Genomic DNA, 22553 nt, shown 5'->3' with positions numbered 1-22553 from the left:
AATCACAATGAATAATCTCATGGTAACACTGTATGAAGTAAGCAGTGTAGTGATTAATTCCATTTTTCAGATGAAGAAATTAAGTCGTGAAAAAGTAAGTGACTGATTGCAAGCTATAATGAGATACCAGAGAAATGTCTGTACAGTTCAGGTCCCCTGACTGCTTCTGCTTTAGATATACTGTGACAATATAAAACACGTAGACTTTGGAGTTAGACTGCCCTGGGTTTGAATCTTAGCTCTTTAACTTTTAGCTGTTACTTTCAGCATCTCACTTTACCACATAGAACTCAGGTTCCAAATTGGAGAAGTCATGATAATTGTATATATCCTAAAGGGCTGTTGTGAGGTTTAAATGTGATCATGTGTATAATGCCTCTGGTACATATTAAGTTAATAATTGCTCTTTCCTTTTTGCTTTCTTGCCGAGTGTTTTCCCCACCCTTCTGCCTTGATAACAACTCTGATTTTTCCTATAGAGAGAGAGGTGCTAAATTAGAAAGGGGGAAAAATAAACAGACTTAAGTGTATTCCAGCACAGTGTGATCTGAGGGATCTTCAGGAGTTTACTTGCCTTTCCAGGCCTCCACTACCTTGCCCTCCACTACTGTTTGACCTACTGAAATATTCCCCCTTCCGCAGTACAGTGGAGAGATTAGATGAGAAATCCAGTTGTAGAGATTTAGTGAGACTAGCCTTTAAAAACTCTATTCAGACTTTTTGACTTCTCAACTGATGGCTTAGTTGAGAAGATGGCTGCTGTGCCAAGATGTTCTTTTATCGTAGAAAAATGTGACTCTCAGCTGACTGGTATGTTATTAATATTAAATGAACAAAATTTGCATTGGTATTTGTCTTTGAAGGATGTATGATAATGCTTATTTGTTTATTTTAGTCCAGGGTGCCTCATAGAGGAGACTGAAACTGAGACAAGAATGCTGATTTTTCTGGCCGACTCGTGAAAAAGCATTGCCTGTTACTCATGAGCTGTCCTAATTCTTTTTTATGTTTTTTTCTCTATGCTCTTTTACTTCCCTGTGGAGTCTAATAAGTTCTTATTCAGCAGCAGGACTGTGGAAAATTCCTCTTTGGATTATTCCCCCAGATCTCTTAGAGATTTTTGGGGTCACCTCTCTTGGGTAGTTTATAACCCCCCAAAACAACCAGATGTAGAATCCAAGGCCTCTTTCCTGTTGGCACAGAGATTTTTTTCTGAAAAACATTGTATGTGAGAAGTAGAGTTATACAACTTTGTGAGGGTGAAGTAACATTTCTAGCTTTGTTATGGTATAATTTTATTGTGTTTTGTTCAGAGCACAGATGTAAGGAAAGTAACATTTTCATGCAAGGAGAGAGATGTAGAAAAGTTAAAAAAGAAAGAAAGAAAGAAAAAAGATCTTTTGTATTCTTACCAGCATTGTGGCTTCCCCCTCCTTCCCGCTTCCCCCCCACTGCCCTCCCTCTTTTTCTTTCTCCCTCCCTCTCTTCCTTTTTTTAAAAACTCTTTTTTTTTTTTTGTGAGGAAGTTTAGCCCTGAGCTAACATCTGATGCCAGTCCTCCTCTTTTTTGCTGAGGAAGATTGGCCCTGGGCTAACATCGGTACCCATCTTCCTCTACTTTATATGGGACGCCGCCACAGCATGGCTTGATGAGTCGTGCGTAGGTCCGTGCCCGGGATCCAAACCTGCGAACCCCAGGCCCCCGAAGCAGAGCTTGAGAACTTAACCACTATGCCACCGGGCTGGCCCCCAAAAACTCTTTTACACAGTGTCTTAAATATAGTAGTTGCATTTCTCTCTAGGAGGCCTGTTGAAGGTGCTTGTAGCCTTTGGGAATACTGGACTGAAGGAGTTTGTAATTAAGAAAAGTGGGCTAATTCCACTGGGATCTTTCTCTTTGGTCACAGCATAAGCATTTGTCACTGTTGTTTAATAAAGCAAGTTTAATTGATTTAACTTAGTTATTTTTAAACAGAACTCTTAAGTGTGTGTTGTGTGTGTGTGTGTATGTGTGTGTGAATATGTGTCTTTGAACCTAGGTCCAAATATATGTGTATGTGCAGTTATTTTAGGGAAAAACATGTTTTTTTGCTTAAGTAAACATTAGCATGGCCAACCATGTTATGAAAAGTCTGTGGCACTAGTCCAACAATTTGAGGCCATTTATAATATGAACTGTTCAGGGATAAACTTAGTAATCAGTTTAAGTTAAAAGTTTAGCAATCTAATGGAATAGTTTTCCTTTTTTTCTTCTTTCTGATAGTTCTTTGACAATCACATTTTCAGATCTCCTTTTGTTTTTCTGTCCTAAAGATTTCCTCATTTTGAAACCCACTATCATTGTAGGTTAGAGGTGAAAACTTTCAGGCAGAAGTCCATGGTTCAGTGATTTGTCATTGACTTGAGAAAGATGGGCCAGCTCCACTGCAGCTGGTTTGCGTGAATGCCTCTCTTAGAGCCCTCACCTCTGCATGTCATACGTTGTGCTAGTCATTTTGCTTCTAACACTTAATAGATAAGAACTTTGAGGACACAGACCATATATCTTGTTTCTGTACAGGTCTCTAGCAGAATGTTTGGCCCATTGAAGGGAATCAGTAAATCTGTGTTTTCATTAAAATGACTTTCCTCTAGCATTCTAGAGATCTTTAACTGTGTCCTTTCTTATGCTCACAGTTTCAAATTTCCCAGAGTTGAGTGAGCTTGGATAATAGAAAAGGGAGAGATAAAATATAATCATAAATTCTCATTCCGATAAACATATTTACTAGAGAATCTTCTATGTAACAGTTATTTCTACATATTAGCCCAAAATAAGCCTACCTGATTAATATGATTCGTTAAAAAATAATTGAAAATGACTTCAGAAGGGCTCATAAATTCTTTTAGATTTGTTTTCCCAAGTTATGTTTTGTGGAACACTAATTCCATAAGGTTTGAATTTTTAATATAAAAAAAGGCTTCTGTCTCAAATTTGGCAATCCTGGGTTATGGGAAGACAACAGGTTTCTTTTCTGTTATCAAAGTTATAAAATCTGCTAATGTGTATTTTAAAGAGTTAGATATAATACATGCTTTCCGTTGAATACTTTGTGTTTTTTGGAGACTCTTTTGAGATCGCTGTTCTCAGGAACAAAGCTTGGACGCTGCTGTGCGAGACTAACCTTTAACGGGAAAAGCTGAGGAGCAAGGAGGTTGTTTATGTCAGGGGTGACTGAGCTGCATCCAAGCATGTGGCTAACAATGGCTGTCTTGAGCTTGTTTCAGGGGAGATTCCTTATACTGAAATCACCTCACTGAAGTCATTGCACAGTAATGTTGGGAAGCAGGGGGAAGAACTGACTTGGGCTAAACCACAGTTATAGTAGAGCAGCAGTTGTTCGTTGAATCCTTTATCCTTGCCCTCCCCAAATCTAGCCAGCTTTTCTTCTCACCCGGTTGAAGCTTACTCATAAAAGTGCTGCGAGCTTATAAGAGCAAAAGGTTTGGGTGCTAAATTGCATGACACATTATGATTATTATTTTTCTGCTTGATTAAAAGCACCTCCTTTGACTAGCTAATACATGGTAAAGAAGGGGCATCATCCTTGTTTCTCTCTTGGTTCTTCACACTGAGAAAACAGCTTATTACTATGTATTCATTAGGACTAGATTCAATAGCAGGAAAGCAATTATAAGGTCCCTGAAGTATAGTTTAATAATTTCTGCTGGCAGTTGGACCTGGTAATTTTCCCTTGTATTTTTACTCAGCGTGATAGCAAGGGAAATTTTTTTGTATTCTGTAAAACAAACCACTTAGGTTTGGTAGTGTTGGGTGCCTAGTAAACATGACAACTCAGGGAAGTTTTGATTTTCTTCCTACTTCAGCTCTAAAAAGTATAGGGATTTGGTAAACTCTACTATAACAGATACTAGTTTTGGGAGAACAAGTTATCTGTCCCACCTCTTTCTGTCTAACTAACTGATTGATATATTACTTTGTAAGACATCAGATGTCATGAACCTGACACAGGGACTGGCACCTGGTAACACAAACAGACTTATCAAAATATGATGCATTAGGGAGTCAAGACATCTGACTTCAAGAGTAAGTAGTTCAAACTCTTCATTGTACAGATAAAGAATTGAAGCCCCAAGAAATTCATTTTAGTAGTTAATATTTCTCCCACTGTCTCTAAAACATCTCTGGTTTGAACTGGAAGGGAAAAAAATCATCTTAACTTGGAGATTTAGGGAATATTTTCCATCAAAATATTAGAAATTCAAATTTCTTTGCATGAAAATTATACTTGTGTTAAGTAGGATTGTGTTCTTTACCTCTCATTCTGAGATGCAACATTTTGTGAGTGCCCACTGAATTATGTGACACTATAGCATGGGCTTTTACATAGATTATTTATCAAATGTATACATATATTTCTTTCACACAGTTTGCTGAGAAGCTTCCAGCATAGAATTCAGTTAAAGGCAATATGTTAATAGTATAATGAATTTAGGCATTTATTTAACATAAAGTCAGATTTGTAAGGCTATCTTGATGAAGATTAAAAGCCGAGTATATGGATAATTATGGCTAATTTACCTAGCCTCAGCATCAGGCTTGTTTCTACACTGACATGCAAGAAATTGATTCATTCAGATGAATTTTTTTTAAGTTTGCCTTGCAGTCTTAGTATATTCTTCATTTTGATTTATTCAGAAAATTGCAAAAGGAAGAATAGTAATTAGTTCTCGCTTCTAAGCACTTACTGTATTCCTTATTATAAATATGAAGAAGGTGCCTCAGACCACCTATGATTGTTGTTACCATTTGCACCGGTGAGTATTGTTGCCATATTTGTATGATCTCTAAGAATCTGGTGATAGGTAGGGGCGTTCTCTCCAAAAAAGTGTGTGTGAACAAAGTTTGTGTGCTATTTTATGGGGCTTTCATAAAAATAATCTTCAGTTTCAGAACACTGTCACTCTCCAGCTCATGTTAGTAACCCTTCATCCCTTATGTTGTGGACTCTAGACCTCTTAAGATTGTCTTTAAGGAATGCCTGTGATCCAGCCTATGACTATTTTTCTAGCCTCACCTTTCTCTGCAACACCCCACATCCTCCGTTCGAATTAGTATATTGGTTGTTTCTTAGATTGATGCCCATTAAAACGTTCATAACTTGGCTGATGTTGTTCATTCTCCTTACTTTGCCTATTGGAATCCGGTTCTTTGTTCAAAACCCGAAACAAATGCAAAACCTTGCACTAATTCATTTAAGCAGAAATAGTATTCCCTCTTTTGTACTCGCATAGACATTTTTCCCCTATTTTTAAGGCATTTATAATTTATTTGTAGTATAGTTATTTGTGTACACCTTTGTTTTCATAGGGGAGCATTTTGGGGAACAGGGTCAGAATGTTATTCATCACTCAGGAACTGCTAAAAACTTGCCTGGAGATGAAGCAGGGGGTACACAGCGGGAAGACTTTTTTTAGTTGACAGTGGTACTTTCATGCAAAGCTAAATCAGAATCAGCTGAAGAATTCTTTTAAAAAGTTTTAAAATTATAAATATAATTTACAAAGTTGCATAGATTACTGCACTCTTTCCCATCCAGACTTACTGAATAGATCTTGGAAAAAGGGCCCACAAATAGTATTTTAAAAATTCTGTTGTATAACCAGCTTTAGGAGTACTAGGTTTGAATGTCTTCATATTGGGTTAGATTTAAATTTCAGTGAGAAAAAAAGCCTTTCTTGCCCATCTGGGATCATGAGCCACTCCTGTTGAGCAGCCGTCCGTGGCATTTGGATAGCATGAGCTTAATGCCAGAAAGTCTGGAGAGCTGTAGACAGGGCCCACAAAAGCTTGGCAGTGGAATGTCGAACCATTGACCTGCAAGGTCACTGTGTGGAGTTTATTTATTCTTTGGTAATATTTATTTCCATTCTCTCTGTATTTGCAGGACATAGCTCGCTTTTTGCAAGAAAAGGAGTTACAGGAAGAGAAAAAACGAAAGAAACACTTTCCAGAGTCCTCTGGAGCCAATGCTTATGGAGATAGTTACTATTATGAAGATGCAGGTAACAGTGTCTACATCATGACCTATGCTGTCCTCAGACTCAACTGCAAGATGCCCCTTTAAATTTATCCGTTAAGTGACCTTAAGGCCCATTTAGATTTGTGGCAGAATTCTATCTGAATCTGGTGAATTTATCATGACCAGAGCCAGTTTTATGGCTGTTAAAACTTGAATGTGGTTTTGTAAGATTTGGCGTGCATTCTTTGGTGCTGTTGCCACTTGGAATGTTGTATTACATTCTAAGCATATAAACTGGGGTGTGGAAAATGGCAGCTGAGTCTCTGGGCTTGATCTTCCTTAAGAAAATCTGGGTAGTACTGTTTGAAGCAGCAAGGTGGCATGAAGAATAAAGAAGGTAGACTGTATGTCAATTACTGGATAAGAAAGCTTTTTTTCAACGCTTCTTGTCTTTTAAACCTAGGCCAATGGTTTAGCCTGCTGATGACAAAATTAGATTTTAAGATTCTCTGTTCATTTTTCGCTCTTGGTGCTTTCTTTGCTGTTTGATAACCATATGGAAACATTTCTGAGGGAGAGGTTCCTTCAGAGTCTCTCTTCTCCAGTGCCTGCTTTTGCAGTGTGATGGTGGTGGCAGTTGCGGTGGTGGTGCTTCTGAATAAAGTGTGTTGGGAAACGAGTATTTGCAAGTATTGTTCAGTCCTTTTTAAAGATCTGTCAAAGGAAAGACATTTCTTATAGTTTCTAGTGTCAGTATTTATTGTTGTTCAGCTGGGAGACCATACGTGGATACCAAGTAAATAAAATCTAAAGGCAGCTTCTAGAGAGAAGAGATTTTAAGGTCAGTGATCCCAAAGGCCCTTGCAAACTAATTATCAATTGCTTTTCTATAATTTCGTTATAAAAGGTAAGTATATGTTTGTCTTTGATGAGTAGAATGAAAGGAATGTATATATAGATGATAGGATTATTATAGTTTGAGTAGTCTTGCCCAGTCACATTGTTGTTCTAAATTTGTCATAATCAGTAGAGCTCAGCTCTTTGGCATAATTAGTAAGCAGGTTGAGTCTCTATTTATTGCTTAATGTGTTTTTCTTCCACTTGTAAAATGCTCAGCTCTTTTTTGATAGCCATTTTCCTTATGCTGGCTTTTCTAATGAAATCATGTATTACATGTATTTAGAAAGAAAAATTAGGGCTGGCCCAGTGGCGCAAGCAGTTAAGTGCATGCGCTCCGCTGCGGTGGCCCGGGGTTCACCGGTTTGGATCCCAGGCGCGCACCGACGCACCACTTGTCAAGTCATGCTGTGGCGACATCCCATATAAAGTAGAGGAAGATGGGCATGGATGTTAGCCCAGGGCCAGTCTTCCTCAGCAAAAAGAGGAGGATTGGCAGATGTTAGCTCAGGGCCGATCTTCCTCACAAAAAAAAAAAAATTATTGCCATATTTTGCTATACTACAGAGCAGAAGGTAGAGAGTTACTCTTCAGCCTTAATTACAATCTTAGAAATGTGGTCTGGTGGTTTTTGTTTGTTTTTATTTTTAATCCTACTCTAGAGGCATGCTCACTGCAAATAAAAGTAACTATTTTAAACTTTTAAGTCTATAAAAACGTTAGGATGGCAAGTAATTAAGTACACTAAAATATTAATTTTAGTCTTCCTCTATTAAAACCTTACACTGACTTGGATTAGGACTCAAACCTGGTTGTTTTGACCCAAGTGCTATCATCCTGATTCGTATCTCTAGGGCAGGAGACTATATTAAGAATTCAGTGGTTTTTCAGGGTCACTTAAAAGTTTAAAAGATCAATTCTATATATATTTTAACTGCTTTTGTAAACTTATAGAGAGTGGCTCTGTATGGCTATATATGTCACTTTTTTGGAGTTGGGGGCATTGGACATGGGAAGTAGTGACCTCCTGAGCATATACGTGTAAATATTGGAAATTCTCTTCAGTTGTGTTGTTGTTGAGAGGTTCTATACTCCTGAACATATGATCCTCATTTATATGCCTTTGAGTTAAAGCAAGTTGAGGTCCCCAGAAACCACATTATAATTCAGCTCGTATTTACAAAGTGATCCTTACATTCTTTGCAGTGGTCCTTTCCCAACACATAAGGGATATTCTTTAATTGTACTTCTCTATCTTTATGTGTAATATGATTTTTGCCTTACATAATAATCACAGTATATTATTACAGAAATGGTCTTCTTTTCAGCTTTTATTTTACTTAGATGGTAATAAATTAATCTTTTTAAAATCATTTATAGATTTTCTACAAATTTGAAATTATCTAAAACATCTGTCAAATTTACATCAACTGGAATGGTATATCTTATTCATTTGTGAATCCATGTTTTTCTTTCATAGCCACTTACGTGTATTGCAGGCATGTTGGTGATTTTTTTTAAGTCACCGTCTTTGGAGTTATAAGACCTTGGTTCAAGTTCCATCCCTTCCTTAAGAACTATTGTAATGTTAAGGAAGTTATCTACTGTAATCACTCTAAGCCTTTTTCTCATCTGTAAAATGGAGATTCTAAAAATACATCCTTTACATGGGTGTTGAGAGGATCAAATAATATAATTTTGGTGAAGATGTGTAAACTCTAAAGTACTATTGTTTATACATATATCAGTGTTATGTGTGTATAACATAGAATTTTGTATATCTAAACAAAAATCATCTTGTTTTGAAAGACAAACATGGAGGCACACAAATAAAATGTGTATATATACATATGCATATATATATTGTATGTGTATATATTGGCATAAGGAAGTTAATTATATTTGCCAAATAACTTGGTTTCAAGAAACATACAAGTCCCAGTCCTTAACTGGATGAGGTTTTAAAGGATTCAAACAGATTCCCCCACCCCTGTCTTTTTTTTTTTCTTTCCCAGGTTTAAAGATATCACAAGTGAACTAGACAATAAATATTTTTTCCTGTCAACTCTGAAAATATAGTGACAGCTCTGTTCTAATTCTTGCAACACACTTCCCTAAAGCAAAACTGCTAATATCAATTAACTTTCTTAGAAAGAATTAAAACAACAACAACAAAACAATCGTAGCCTCACAAATCCATGGTGAAAACAAAACCCTTCTTGTTTCTTTTGGGCTTAAAGGCCGACTTCACTCATGCAGCTGTCTGTGGGAACATTGGTATTAACACTGTAAGCCGTTGTTCCCTGGACGTGGTCATCATTGAAGTAGCCCGTCAATATTATATTAACTCACAGTGGTAGTCAACTGATTCTTTCTCAGTTGTCAAGATTCACTTAAAATAATAGTTTGGTTAAAAGAGTAGATACTTTATCACAGGCAGTAATTATTCAGTTTCGCTTTTGCTTTTAGGTAAAAAGTAAATTTAACCACAAATTACAAAGATAAATACTTTTACAGACTTTTAAGAAGACAGATTTTAATTTAAATGTTACCTTTGAGGCAAATTTTCTTTCTTCTGGAAAGCTCAAGATGAAACAATTTAAAGTTTTTGAGAAGCTTATGGCACTGTTGATGCATTTAAGCAACTGTCGCCCCTTCCTCTATTCCTTTATTAGATTGACAATAAAATACTTAAAAAAAAAACCCAAACCAAAGCAAAACCAAAAAAACAACAATCAAAAAACCTAAAAACTAAGAAAATGCATAGTTCTTTATTTAGTTCCTTTACATCCCATCAAATTAGGGTAGCTGTTTCAAATGCAATTCAGCAAGTGGCTAATTCCAGCAGGGAAGGTATCTTAGCTGTCTTAGCAATTTTCCATGGAATTAGGATTTCTTTTTATTATTTCCAAAATGTGGTAAAAGTCTTAGAAAATGTCAAAATAAATATGCTCTTGCAAAGTGTGTTTTAATTTGCTTCATTTGTTCTCACCCTATGCTTGTGCCTAAATGAGGCCTGACAAAAGCACCCTTCTGTGCGCTGTTTTTGAAGTTGGTGTTACATTTAGGGACTTGTATATTTAGCACATACTGTATTTTTATACAGAGAATACAATATCATCAAGTTTTTTTAAATGTATTTAGGAAGTGACTCCTTTTTAAGAATTCCATTATGGCATCCCTTTTTATTTTTTTTCTCTGCCAATTTTCAAGTAAGATTGGGAGAGCAGAGTTATCCAATGATAACAGGGCCATTTACTCACTTAAAATTCTCCTCTACTCCATCCTCTTCCACATTGAACTGTAATATGGCTGAGAATATTTGCTTTGGCCACCTAAGGGGAGAGGATAGAGGAATATTAAATCTGTGAATCATTTCTCTCAACTAAGTGGAAACTAGCAACATTCTAATATAGCTTTACTATTATTTCCAATAAGAATGTTTGAAAGCCTCTGACTGAAGTCACAAAGCTTGGTGTTTTTCTGCTTTATAAGACTCCCTTAGGGCCGGCCCCGTGGCTTAGCGGTTGAGTGTGCGCGCTCCGCTCCTGGCGGCCCGGGTTCGGATCCGGGGCGTGCACCGACACACCACTTCTCCAGCCATGCTGAGGCCGTGTCCTATATTACAGCAACTAGAAGGATGTGCAGCTATGACGTACAACTATCTACTGGGGCTTTGGGGGGGGAAAATAAATAACTAAATAAAAATTAAAAAAGACTCCCTTAATCTCCACTTTTCCCCTATATACTAGTTCCAAATTGGTTTTATAAGTAGAATTTAACATTTAATGGCTGTAATTTTTGTTATTGGCAAATATTAAAGTATTATTAACTCTTCCCTAATCGTGATCAAGGTCTTCTTTCAGATTTAAATTATTTCACTTAATTTTATTTTAGCATTTACCCTTTTTGCTAGGTACTCAGAATCCTTCATGTATGTATGGACCATTCTAGTAAATGCCCATTCCCTCTTTTCAATTTGTTAAATTGAAAAAGTAGTTTTCTCCATTTTGAAATATGTTCAGCTTGGGCCCTGTCTCTCCCCTGTGTAGTAAGTTCATGCTCTCAGTAAGTTAACCTGCATTTCTATTTTTCACATCCCTCCACCTCCACTCAGACCAGCCACGGTCAAGGAGGGCAAGGGAATTGGGTTCTGGATCCTCAAGATCTTGTAGACTCCAAAGTGAAGAAAAGACTGTGAAGCAGAGAAAGGAGAAACCAAAACATCCACTGGAGAACTTGGAAGAACTAGAAGAGCATTGTTCATCAGGGAAATCTCCATCTTCCTCTAACTTGGGTAAAATGAAGGACAATCCCCAGATTAACAGTGAGCAGTGTGAAAGGAAAAGGTCTGGTCGTGAGAGGCTCCAGAGATCTCCTCTTCCCAAGATCAGTGGTGAGGTGTTTCTGAGCACTGAATTTGATGACTGGGAGGCTCACCATAGCCATCGAACTCGGAATTGGGAAAAACAGTCCAGATGCCAAGACCGACTTTCACCCAAGTCCGCACAGAAAGCAGGGCTTCACTGCAAGGAAGCTGTGTCTGGGAGGGATCATGGGAAAGGTGAGCACAGAGAAAGGAAACACAGGCCTGGGACTCCTCCCTTCTCAGAGAGTGAGGAACGGCTCCAGCTCCGTGACACAGGTAATAAAGGACAGTCTCGTTGGAAGTCCTGGCATCATGTACGTATATACAAACAAATGTATTTAATAAACGTTTTATTTCTTTCTCTCTAGTTTGTGCTCATGGCTTTGAAATAAATCCTGGAGCCAAATATTGCAACAGATGTTTACTTAATCTCAAGTCTGTAGGAAGAAGGAAAATATTTGTACCTTTCCCCTTCTGCCTTCTAATCAAAGAATACACTGATTTCTTGCAAGATTCTTCCAGCCCCAGACTGCAGTGGAAGTGCCCTCCCAGATATAGTTCTTCATTTGCCAAGACCACACATCAGAGATTCTGACACCAAATCAGAGCTCTTGAATTTCTGGCTTTAATTCAGTGAACCCAGCAGATCTGGTGACACTGCCTTCATAGTATTTGCCTAACTAGAACACCAACAGGGCTGGACGTACTAGATTTTATTGACCTCATCTTTCCTATCTGTAAAGTGAGAGATTGGATAGTCAATCTCTTAAGACAGCATTTTTCAAATTGTAGGCCTTAGTCCATTTTCGTCAGATCAGCTGAGCTGTTTCCTAAAAATGCAGATTTCTGGTCTCACGTATATTATCATCTGTGGAGTGCAACCTGGCAATTTGAGTTTGTTTTAGACCTGGAGTTGATTCTTATGTACTCAAAGTTTGAAAACCATTGCCTTAATTACTTTCTATGATCTAACCTTCTTCAACTCTAGTAACTATACAGTTGGTGTTCTGAAGTGCCAAAATCAGGTAAGTTCTTGGTACTTGTATAGGAATGAGGTGAATATTAGACTTAGGCCTCAAATTTCTGGCATCTCAGAGGCTTAACTCTGAAGTCCATCATTGACACAGTCATGGTTCTCTCTATTCTTGTCTGCAAACTGCTGTGGTGATGTTTTGCTTGTGTCTGTACCACTACAAGTCAGAGCCCTACCTTGTCCGGTATTTTAATCAGACCATACTCATCTCCCTGGTGCTATTTTACTCTTATTGAAGTTTTTCAGAGATGCAGGGGTTATTGGGAAAGGAGTACCAAGGAGGCATCTGTTCTTAATTTCTTCCTTATTGTTGCCCAGCCATCCTCTACCTCTGGTCTGGAAACCGGTTTCTAGGTTGCAGATTCAGGTAGATTCAGTTGGTTCTTCCTGTCGTGTTAATCCCTTACGTTATTACAGGACTTGGTCGTTAAGAAAATGAAAATTCAGTGCAGCAAGCCATACTGAGTATCTGCCACAAATATTCTTGCCTCAGGCTTTATGTTTGGGGACTTATGCTTGGATCGGAGCCTCAGGGGGTTAATAAGTCAAGCCAAAAAGATGGATATGTAAACAGACCATTGCAAATTAGATATACTTTGAACAAAGAGCTCTGGGGGAATGGAGGAGGAAGTGATATAATCTGTGGGGAGCAGGCTTTATGAGTAAATTATGCTGTATCCAGATTTAGAAAGACATGTTGGAGTCCTAAGGTGTAGGGGAGGAGTGGTGATTACACCAACCTCTGTATTTCTGATTCTGTGAAACTGACTTTGTAAGTATGCAGTGGTTAACCTTTGAGGGCTAGTTAACCTTTATGGCTTTTAGTTATACTTGAGGGTATCTTAAGCAGGCTTAGGAAGGGTGAAGCTAATATGAAACTAAACACTAACTCACAGACCCTGATACTGGAGTTATAGGCAAATGTTTTGTTTCTTTTATTTTGCCAAGGGTTGAAAAAACAATTTGGCTACACAGGTACTAAAAATGGTACGGCATAGCTGCTACTGTCTATCATTTTATATTCAACTTACTTAACAAATTTTACCTCCCTAGCCCCTGTAGGCATTTGATTTTGCAACCTCCTGGAATAGGTCAGAGGATTACATTAAAATATAACTACTAGGTACCAGTGTCTGTTCTTGCTTTTGTAAAAGCACAATTCTTAAAGTTGTTATCACAGGCCAGAGTTTTATTTAACTTAATGAAGAAACTAGCAGGATGACAAAGAGCTAGTTCTAAGAGCATTTACAGGACAGGATTTTATAGTTAGTTGAAAAAAGAATGCAAAATATAATTGCTAAATATGAGAGTGGTTAACTTTCTAAGGAGCGGTAAAACCGTATCACCTTTAAGGGTAACTTCTCTATTGAGCTGTTAAATCATAACAGCTCATTAATTTTCTGCAGGTTAACTTCCAGCCTCTCAGGGCCATAAAATATCTGCACCTTTTTGCTGTGGCATTCCCCAAGTGTCAGACTGGCTTATTACAAAATGCTTTTGATATCAAAGAATGTATCAGTCATCATTTTACCTTATTCCAAGCTTGGGATGTTTGTCTTGAATACCAGTACTTGTAACATTTTTGTGTTATTCTATCAGAATTTATTTAAAGGTAAGCTTTCTATGTGTATGTTTATTGATTTATTTTTTATTGCGGTAACAATGGTTTATAACATTGTATAAATTTCAGGTGTAGTCTGTGTTTATTGAGGGAGATTTCTGTGTCCTCACGTTGGAGAAAGATGAATAGAAAAAGACAAGCAGGAATTAGATTAAGAAATGAATGTGGAACTGCTGAAAATATGGCTCACCTGACTTTTTGAAAGCTAGTTTCCAGATTATGTTTAGGCTACCAAGATGAGGACAGCCATTCCATTAATTTCCTTCTATTAACTGTATTTTTAAAAATTTTTAAAGCATCTCTGTTTTTTGTAATGACAGCCTTACACTTCATTATCGGAAGTTCCTTCTTACATACTTATAAAAGCTCTTTTCACCTCTGGTACCGAGGGCACTACATTGAGTGGGCAGTCCTGTCAATCCAGAAATCTAGTATTCCAGTCTGTGGAGATTTTCTGCTTAGAGACATGCAAGTTCCAGTGGTATATCAAAAATTCAAACAAACTCTTTTCCTTCTAAACATTTGCGACTTAGAGATTACCTCAGATTCTTTTTATTTATTTATTTATTTATTTATTTATTTATTTATTTATTTATTTATATTGAGGTATAGTTGACATATTAATTTCAGGTGTACAACATAATTTGATATTTTGTATATATTATGAAATGATCACCACAATAAGTCTAATCAACATCTGTCACTATACATAGGTACAAATTTTTTTTCTTATGGTGAGAACTTTTAAAATCTACTCTTTTTGCAACTTTCAAATATGCAATACAATATTATTAACTATGGTCACCATACTGTACCTTACATCCTCATGGTTTATTTTATAACTGGAAGTTTGTGCGTTTTGGCCCCTTTCACTCATTTTGCCCACTCCCCGCCCTGCCTCTGACAACCACCAATCTGCTCTATCTATGAGCTTGGTTTTTTTGTTTTTTTAGATTCCTCATATAAGTGAGATTATATATATTTGCCTTTCTCTGTCTGACTTGTTTTACTTAGCATAATGCCCTCCAGGTCCATTCATGTTGTTGCATGTGGCAAGATTTCCTTCTTTTTTATGGCTGAATACTATTCCTGTGTGTGTGTGTGTGTGTGTGTGTGTGTATGTATGTGTATGTGTGTACACACAAACTGCGTTTTCTTTATTCATTCATTCAACAATGAACACTTAGTGTTGTTTTCATGTCTTGGCTATTGTAAATAATGCTGCAGTGAACATAGGGGTGTATATACCTTTTTGAGTTAGTGTTTTCATTTCCTTCAGGTAAATACCCAGAAGTGGAATTGCTGGATCATATGGTAGTTCTATTTTTAATTTTTTGAGGAACCTGCATACTGTTTTCCATAGTGGCTGCACCAGTTTGCATTCCCACCAATACTGTGCAAGGGTTCTCTTTACTCCACATCCTGCCAACACTTGTTATTTCTTGTCTTTTTAATAATAGCCTAGGCAGGTGTGAGGTGATAGCTCATTGTGGTTTTTATTTGCATTTCCCTGATGATTAGTGATGTTGAGCATCTTTTCATATACCTGTTGGCCATCTGTATTGGAAAAATGCTATTCAGATGCTCTGCCTATTTTTAAGTCAGATTGTTTTTTTGCTATTGAGTTGTATGAGTTCTTTCTATATTTTGGATATTAACCACTTATCAGATATGTGATTTGCACATACATTTTCCAATTCTGTAGCTTGCCTTTTCATTTTGTTGAGGGTTTCCTTTGCTGTGCAGAAGCTTTTTAGCTTGATGTAGTCCAGCTTGTTTGTGTTTGCTTTTGTTGCCTTTGCTTTTGGTGTCAACTCCAAAAAGTCATCTCCAAGGTCAGTGTCAAGGAGCTGACCGCCCATGTTTTCTTCTAGGAGTTTTATGGTTTCAGGTCTTATGTTCAAGTCTTTAATCGATTTTGAGTTAATTTTTGTGTATAGTATAAGATAATGGTCCAGTTTTATTCTTTACATGTGGCTGGCCAGTTATCCCAGCACCATTTTTTGAACAGATTGTCCTTTCCCCATTGTATATTCTTTGCTCCTTTGTGGTAAATTAATTGACTGTATAGGCGTGGGTTTATTTCTGGGCTCTCTGTTCTGTTCTATTGGTCTGTCTTTCTCTTTTTAACTGCCAAGAGGTCACAATCTTATCACCTTGTCAAACCAGTTAAGACTGTTCATTTGACTATTTTGTTTGAATGCCTTCCAAGTGTCTTTGATAGATAGTAAAACAAAATATTTTCTCAGTTAACTCTGTGGTGTAGAGTAGGAGGCATAGTAGTGGAGAAAGTTTAGTGTCTCAAGATCTGAGCACATCCCACTCTGTTGTTTCTTTCACTGGATGGCAAACTTGAAGGAGCAAGGCATAAGTGTGATCCCTCCTGTCGTCCTCGACTAGGCTTCAGGCTGCTCACTGAAGTGTCATTTTTCTATAGATGGAATATGGTATAGCAACCTGTCTTGTCCACTGGCTTGGCCCAATACCAACCTCCGTATCTAATTTCGTGTATTTTCCCTGAAATATGCCTTTCTAGTTATGACCAAAGTAAACATTACTCAGGGAAGTTTATATTCCGTTAAATATGGTCCACTCTTGGGATTATGCCACTGTTTCCTGACTGTCCCAGACCACTCAGAAATATGGGTTAAAACCCGCCCAGCCTGGCATAAGATTCAGTAGCTCTAGAGATGATGTGAAGTTGAAGTGGATTCTCTGTTCTGGGGAATCAGGTACTGATAGGCCTGAAGTTGAGAAAGCCAGGTTTAATAGTCTGTATTTGTGGGAAAGGCAGATGAGTCTGTGGTTTTTGGATTTACCACAAAGCTAGGTTTAAAGCTCTACAGGGAAAGGCTTCAGCAGATAAACTGTCTTCATTTGCCCAGAATTTAGTTGCATTTTTTTTTCTTTCCTTTTTTCTTTCTTGTTTAAAGCAAGTGAATGGAGTGTGGGGAGACATTTTGATAAAAATTGTTTCAGTGTAGTTATTTTGATGGCCACAGTACACTAAACTAGTGTTCCAATACTAATTGCAAATAAGAATCAACTGTTAAGATTTTAAAAAAACAAACTACCAGAGGCCAAATCTCACTCAGGCTGCTTAAATTAGAATCCCTGGGGTTTGAGTCAAAGATATTTGTGTTTATTTAAAGCACCCCAGGTGATTCTAATATATAGCCATGGCTGAGAACCACTGATAAAAAGAAATAGGCAATTAGGAGTAAATTTTCTTTCTCCCTTCAGTAATCCATTTACTGAAAGTCACTATTCCAAATAGTTAATCTTGTTCACTGCATTAAAAATTTGTATTATTTCTGAATATAATATATTCACATTGTTACATAATTGTAATTTATGGAGTGTACAAACAGGGAAATGTCCACAATTTTGAAATAGCCATTAGCATTTACCACTTAATTAAAAGTTATAAAAGAAATATATGCAACTTATAAAATTTAAAAGTAAAAAGCCAAAATTCCCCACTGTTCTCCCATGTTCCTTTCTCCTCAGAGGAATAGAACTGTAGGGTCATTGTGCTCTGATGTTTCCCTTATGTTATATCTTCCCTAAAATTTAGCCACAGTTAAATGGATCAAAGCTATGGGAAAGATCGTAGGTTAGTTGCCCATCAGAGCAGAAGCTGTGGCAGGGCCACTGGTTGGCTAACAGGTACTGTCACCTGACTCCCAGGGGATGCTGTTTGTCTTCCCTTTGAACTAAGATATGCAAGGCCGAGGCAAATAGAAGGAAGCTTCTCATTTCCTCCAGTCCCGACAGCTTGGCCTCTTTAAAACTCCAATTCTGGGGCCGGCTCCGTGGCTTAGCGGTTAAGTGTGCGCGCTCTGATGCTGGCGGCCCGGGTTCGGATCCCGGGAGCGCCCCGAGGCACCACTTCTCCATCCAACGTGAGGCCGAGTCCCACGTACAGCAACTAGAAGGATGTGAACCTATGACATACAACTATCTACTGGGGCTTTGGGGGGAAAAAACTGAATAAATAAAATCTAAAAAAAAAAACAAAAAAAAACTCCAATTCTGTAACTTTCTTTTCTCTACATTCTTTTTATTTTAGTGACTTAAGTTTTTTTTTTTTTCACTTCCTATTTTGCAAAAGCCTCACTTACAGTTCCTTGTGTGATTTTCTGCTGTTGAAGAAACCATGTGAGAGGGGAGTTTCTACCAGGCAGGTTTGGGTGGGTAATTTTATTTAAATGTATGGATTATCTATATCACCACTTCCATGCCTAGGGGAAAAAATTATTTCATAAGTGCACCCTACACTGAATTTTGGAGTGGTGGCAGTATTGTCAGTGTTAGACATTAAAGAAAAAACTTCTTGGGGCTGGTGCTGTGGCATAGTGGTTAAGTTTGTGTGCTCCGCTTCGGCGGCCTGGGGTCCGCAGGTTCGGATCCTGGGTGCGGACCTGTGCACTGCTTATCAAGCCATGCTGTGGCGGCATCCCATATACACAATAGAGGAAGATGGGCACGGTTGTTAGGTCAGGGACCATCTTCCTCAAGCAAAAAGAGGCAGATTGGCAACAGATGTTAGTTCAGGCCAATCTTCCTCATCCAAAAATAAATAAATCGATTAAATAAAGAAAAGAAAAGAAAAACCTTCTTTACCGTAAATTTTGCAACTTTTCAGAAAACAAAGTCAGTTGCCTTATTACTTTGAGTTTTTTCTAGGAATGAAGCCGAGAGGGATGAAAGAAGCTGTCTCTACTCCCTCACGAGTGACCCACAGGAATCAGGAATGGTATGATGCAGAAATTGCCAGAAAACTGCAAGAAGAAGAAATTTTGGTAAGCAAATTGTAACGCAGAAGTTCAGGTGAATCAGTAGGTTTGTTGTGAATTGAATCATTCTTGAGGTTATATAGTAGGCATTATTATAGTCCTCTATCAGTTGACAAACTGATAGCTTTTTTATGGGTGGAAAAATCAAGACAATAAGCATAGTGTCTAGTTTTACTTACTGAGTAAGCATTAACAACCAAATTCCATATCTCTGTCTGTCCATTATTGAGTTCTGATAATTCTCTGAGAATCTATGGTAGAATTTGATAAAAATAGACCCTATATATTCGGCTGGTGAAAGTATACTAACTGATTATCAACTTAGGGATGTTAATCGCAGCTAGTTTCAAATACCAGTTTATTTTATGTAAGATTTTAAAAAATGGACAGCATAGATTTCAATTAAATTATTCTTTTTTGTATATTCTCTACCATAGGCTACCCAGGTAGACATGAGAGCAGCTCAAGTAGCCCAGGATGAGGTGAGTTCATGTTAGTTAATGAATTTGTTTAGCCAATATTCTTTGGAAATATCTCAGTAATTTTCTACCCACAACTCTGCCAATCAGTGGTATTGACTGGATTTGTTTAGGAAATTGCTAGACTTCTAATGGCCGAAGAAAAGAAAGCTTACAAGAAAGCCAAGGAGCGGGAGAAATCATCTTTGGACAAAAGAAAGCATGACCCTGATTGGAAGGTAGGGTCTGTTCTTTTTTCTTTGCTTTTAATTAGAAACAAAATTCGAAATGAAAAAGGGTCTCTGCTTTTAGGGAATGCTTTGCAAATATATTTAGAGTATACAAATTACCTGTATCTTGTATGTGAATCTGACTTATAAAAGTTGTTTCACCATGAAAAATCATATTGAATTCCTGAAAGGAACTATGTAAAAAGTTACTGCTAAGATTGAAGTTTATTCCAGTCATTTTAAGACCAACTGAGATGCAAGTGCCTCTAGTCATGAGCAGTCTTAGTTTCTATACTTAGTTTATAGGAGAATGCAGCCTTTTCACATGCTCTCAGGTTTCCACGGTGGCCTTCTCGTCCTCTCTCTACTTTCCCCATCTGCTTGTATTGTCCTTCATTCCTGATTATGTACCAGCTGTTTCTCTTTCCTCTGACATCACTTGATCCATGGCAGAATGACACATATCTTGTCACCAGCAATCATTGCTTATGCCAGAGTGCGAGAAGTGTCTAGTGTGAGCTTGAACTGTTATCTTCCCCTCATTGATCAGACATAGTAGACAAAACAGTCAGTGACTGCAGTTGGTTCTGCTGTATAATCTGTTGTATGTGGTAGATGCAAGTTCACTTTAAAAGACTTGACTCATGAGTTACTGTGTGCAAAGCGCCACTCTGGACTTACAGGGAAAGACAGAGATATTTTCCTCACGATAATATATAAGGGAGAGAGGAAGACAAGCTGTAGACAGCTAGCAAATACAAGGTCGAGCTGGCTGAAGGAAGAGCAGCAAAGGAGAAGGCAAGAATTCATACGGTAAGGCTTTTTAGAGAGGGAGATTGTACTCGTCCTGGAAGGATGCAGCCGCGCTGTGTGTCCGTGATACGGCTGATGGTAGCACCCTTCTTTTTCTCAAACAAATTCCTCCCTTGGGTCTCGGATCCTGTCTCCATGTCAGCATTGGTTAAGCGGAGAAAGAAGACATGGAAACCGTGGTAATAATATTGCTCTACTGTTGCCTCTTGCTCAATTACTCAGTTGTCAGTCTGAAAACAAATGAAAGTGTTATTTCCATGTTAATTATTTATATTTATCTCCCTCTTTTACCCTCTAAGCAACGCAGGATCTTTCCTAACAGACATATTTCAGTTTAGTAGAAGGGTTGCCAAATGCTTCTGCTACATAAATTAAGCCGCAAATAATTGTCTAGGAGTTATTCAGATTCTTGAACGCAACTATGAAGGCGTAGGTATTTTTAAGGATTACAAATCAGGAAGGTAAGAGGGGGAATGCCACATTGCCAGCAATATCAGGACTTCTAGAATTTCTAGATTCTAGAACTGGTGCTGGTACAGTTCCTCTCCTAGAAAAGTTGGCTTGAATGTGCCTTAGTTTCCTGGCTTGAAAATCATCCTGCCTAAGTCAGATGCTCAGAAATAAGTTTAAGAGCACAAACCTAGATTCCACAGACTCTGGGAGTCCACCAGTTCTTATCAGTGCTATGCAGCTGTGATGTTAATAATGGGCGGCCAGGCACACCCTTGTGGGGGAACATGTTCGTGTGTGTTTAGCCCACTCGTTGGCTGCACTGACAGCTTCCACCATAGCCTTCATGAGTTAATTTTTTTTATTTCTCAGTGGTTGTATTTAAAAATATTTTATGTTGCTCAGCTGAATGTAAGTAACCTGAAATCACTAAAGGAGAGTTTGCATGATTTAGATATTTTCTAAACCTGATCTTTCTTTCTTTGCTATTTTCTGTGTGTATTTTTCTTTTTCTTTTTTTTTTTTCCTGCTTGTAGCCAAAACCAGCTAAATCGTCAAACTCAAAGTCAAAAGAGAGTGATGAACCTCATCGTTCTAAGAATGACAGGCCAGCACGGTAAGGTGACACCTGAAAAGGATAGTGAGGATTAACTTTGGGGTGAGTAAGTAGGTGTTCTTTGCCTTAGAAGAGTGTATGTTCTTCAGAGAGAGGAGATCCAGAAATCTGCAATTATGAGGTGGTATCAAGTCTTGCAGGATTATTTTCAAACTCGGTTTCCATTCTTAAATTGGGTTAAACAAGTCAAATCAGGAAGATGAGGAATTTTACAGAAGCTGAGGTGTAGAAGGAAGGAGGTGCTTTTTTTTTTTTTTTCCCTTTGTGAGGAAGATTAGCCCTGAGCTAACATCTGATGCCAATCCTCCTCTTTTGGCTTAGGAAGATGGGCCCTGGGCTAACATCTGTGCCCATCTTCCTCTACTTTACGTGGGACGCCGCCACAGCATGGCTTGACAGGCGGTGTGTTGGTGTGCGCCCAGGATCAGAACCTGCGAACCCTGGGCCGCCGAAGCGGAGTGCGTGCATTTAACCGCTGTACCACTGGGCTGGCCCCAGGAAAGATGTGCTTTTTGTTAGAACCAGTTCTTGTCTCTAGATTCACTGAATCGATGCCCTCAGCTAAGGGGTGAAACTAACCATATTCCTAAGTAAAATCTCAGGTTTTAAATTTTTACTGAGTTTCAGGGTCACATGTGTGTGTGACATTTACATATGCTTCAATTCATTTCTATGTGTGTCTGAATGTCTTAGGCAAGTACTTATTTGAGTCATTGCAGACTGTTCTAAATCCCACTAGATCAGATGGCTGTGGCTATGGTAGATGCTCTTTCTGACTTCTCTCAAGCAGTCTTGGGTCATAGTTATGGAGCAACTGCTATCTTTCCACCTCAAGTTGTCAACATTTAAGTTTCTGGGGAAGCAGCCTTTTTTTTTTCTTTATTGCTTTCTGTTGCTTTTCAAGAGGAAATATAATTGGAATGGGAAGAGAGAACATTAAATAGAAAAAGACAAAAGTAACACTAAATCTAACATTTTGAAAATTCTAAATTGTTAAAACCTTGTATTTCAGCCCTGGTTATTAATAATACATTTATTAATTCTTAAAATGTAAGTTTTATCACACTGAAAAATGTACACTGTTTTTTCCCATTCATGACCCACACTAAACTGCTAGACTTGTTTCCTTAAAGTGAATATGTTTAGTGTCCTTAAAGAGCCATACTCTATTTTTAAACTCATGGGCTTTCAGAAAATAAATACCTTTCAGAAAATTATGTCAGGTTTGTAAAGCTCTTAGGACA

The 22553-nt window shown here is 37.9% G+C and overlaps 1 protein-coding gene across 2 annotated transcripts in view; it reads left to right on the top strand.

Annotated features, from left to right (window-relative positions):
- CCDC50 (coiled-coil domain containing 50) overlaps nt 1–22553 on the top strand; it is a 66052-nt gene that overhangs the window by 34992 nt on the left and 8507 nt on the right. The window contains exons 5-10 of one of the 2 annotated variants that reach the window (XM_014783082.2): nt 5949–6066; nt 11038–11565; nt 18633–18748; nt 19180–19224; nt 19335–19439; nt 21230–21309. In XM_014783082.2, coding sequence (XP_014638568.1) covers nt 5949–6066; nt 11038–11565; nt 18633–18748; nt 19180–19224; nt 19335–19439; nt 21230–21309 — 992 coding nt within the window. The remainder of the gene's footprint in view (nt 1–5948; nt 6067–11037; nt 11566–18632; nt 18749–19179; nt 19225–19334; nt 19440–21229; nt 21310–22553) is intronic. The other variant, XM_004424571.3, reaches the window with a different exon arrangement.

The sequence above is a fragment of the Ceratotherium simum genome, chromosome 15, assembly GCF_057802395.1.
Source record: "Ceratotherium simum simum isolate JZ-2026a chromosome 15, ASM5780239v1, whole genome shotgun sequence".
NCBI lineage: Eukaryota > Metazoa > Chordata > Mammalia > Perissodactyla > Rhinocerotidae > Ceratotherium > Ceratotherium simum.
The sequence above is the reverse complement of the archived record's forward strand: the minus strand, read 5'-3'. Positions and strand labels throughout refer to the sequence as shown.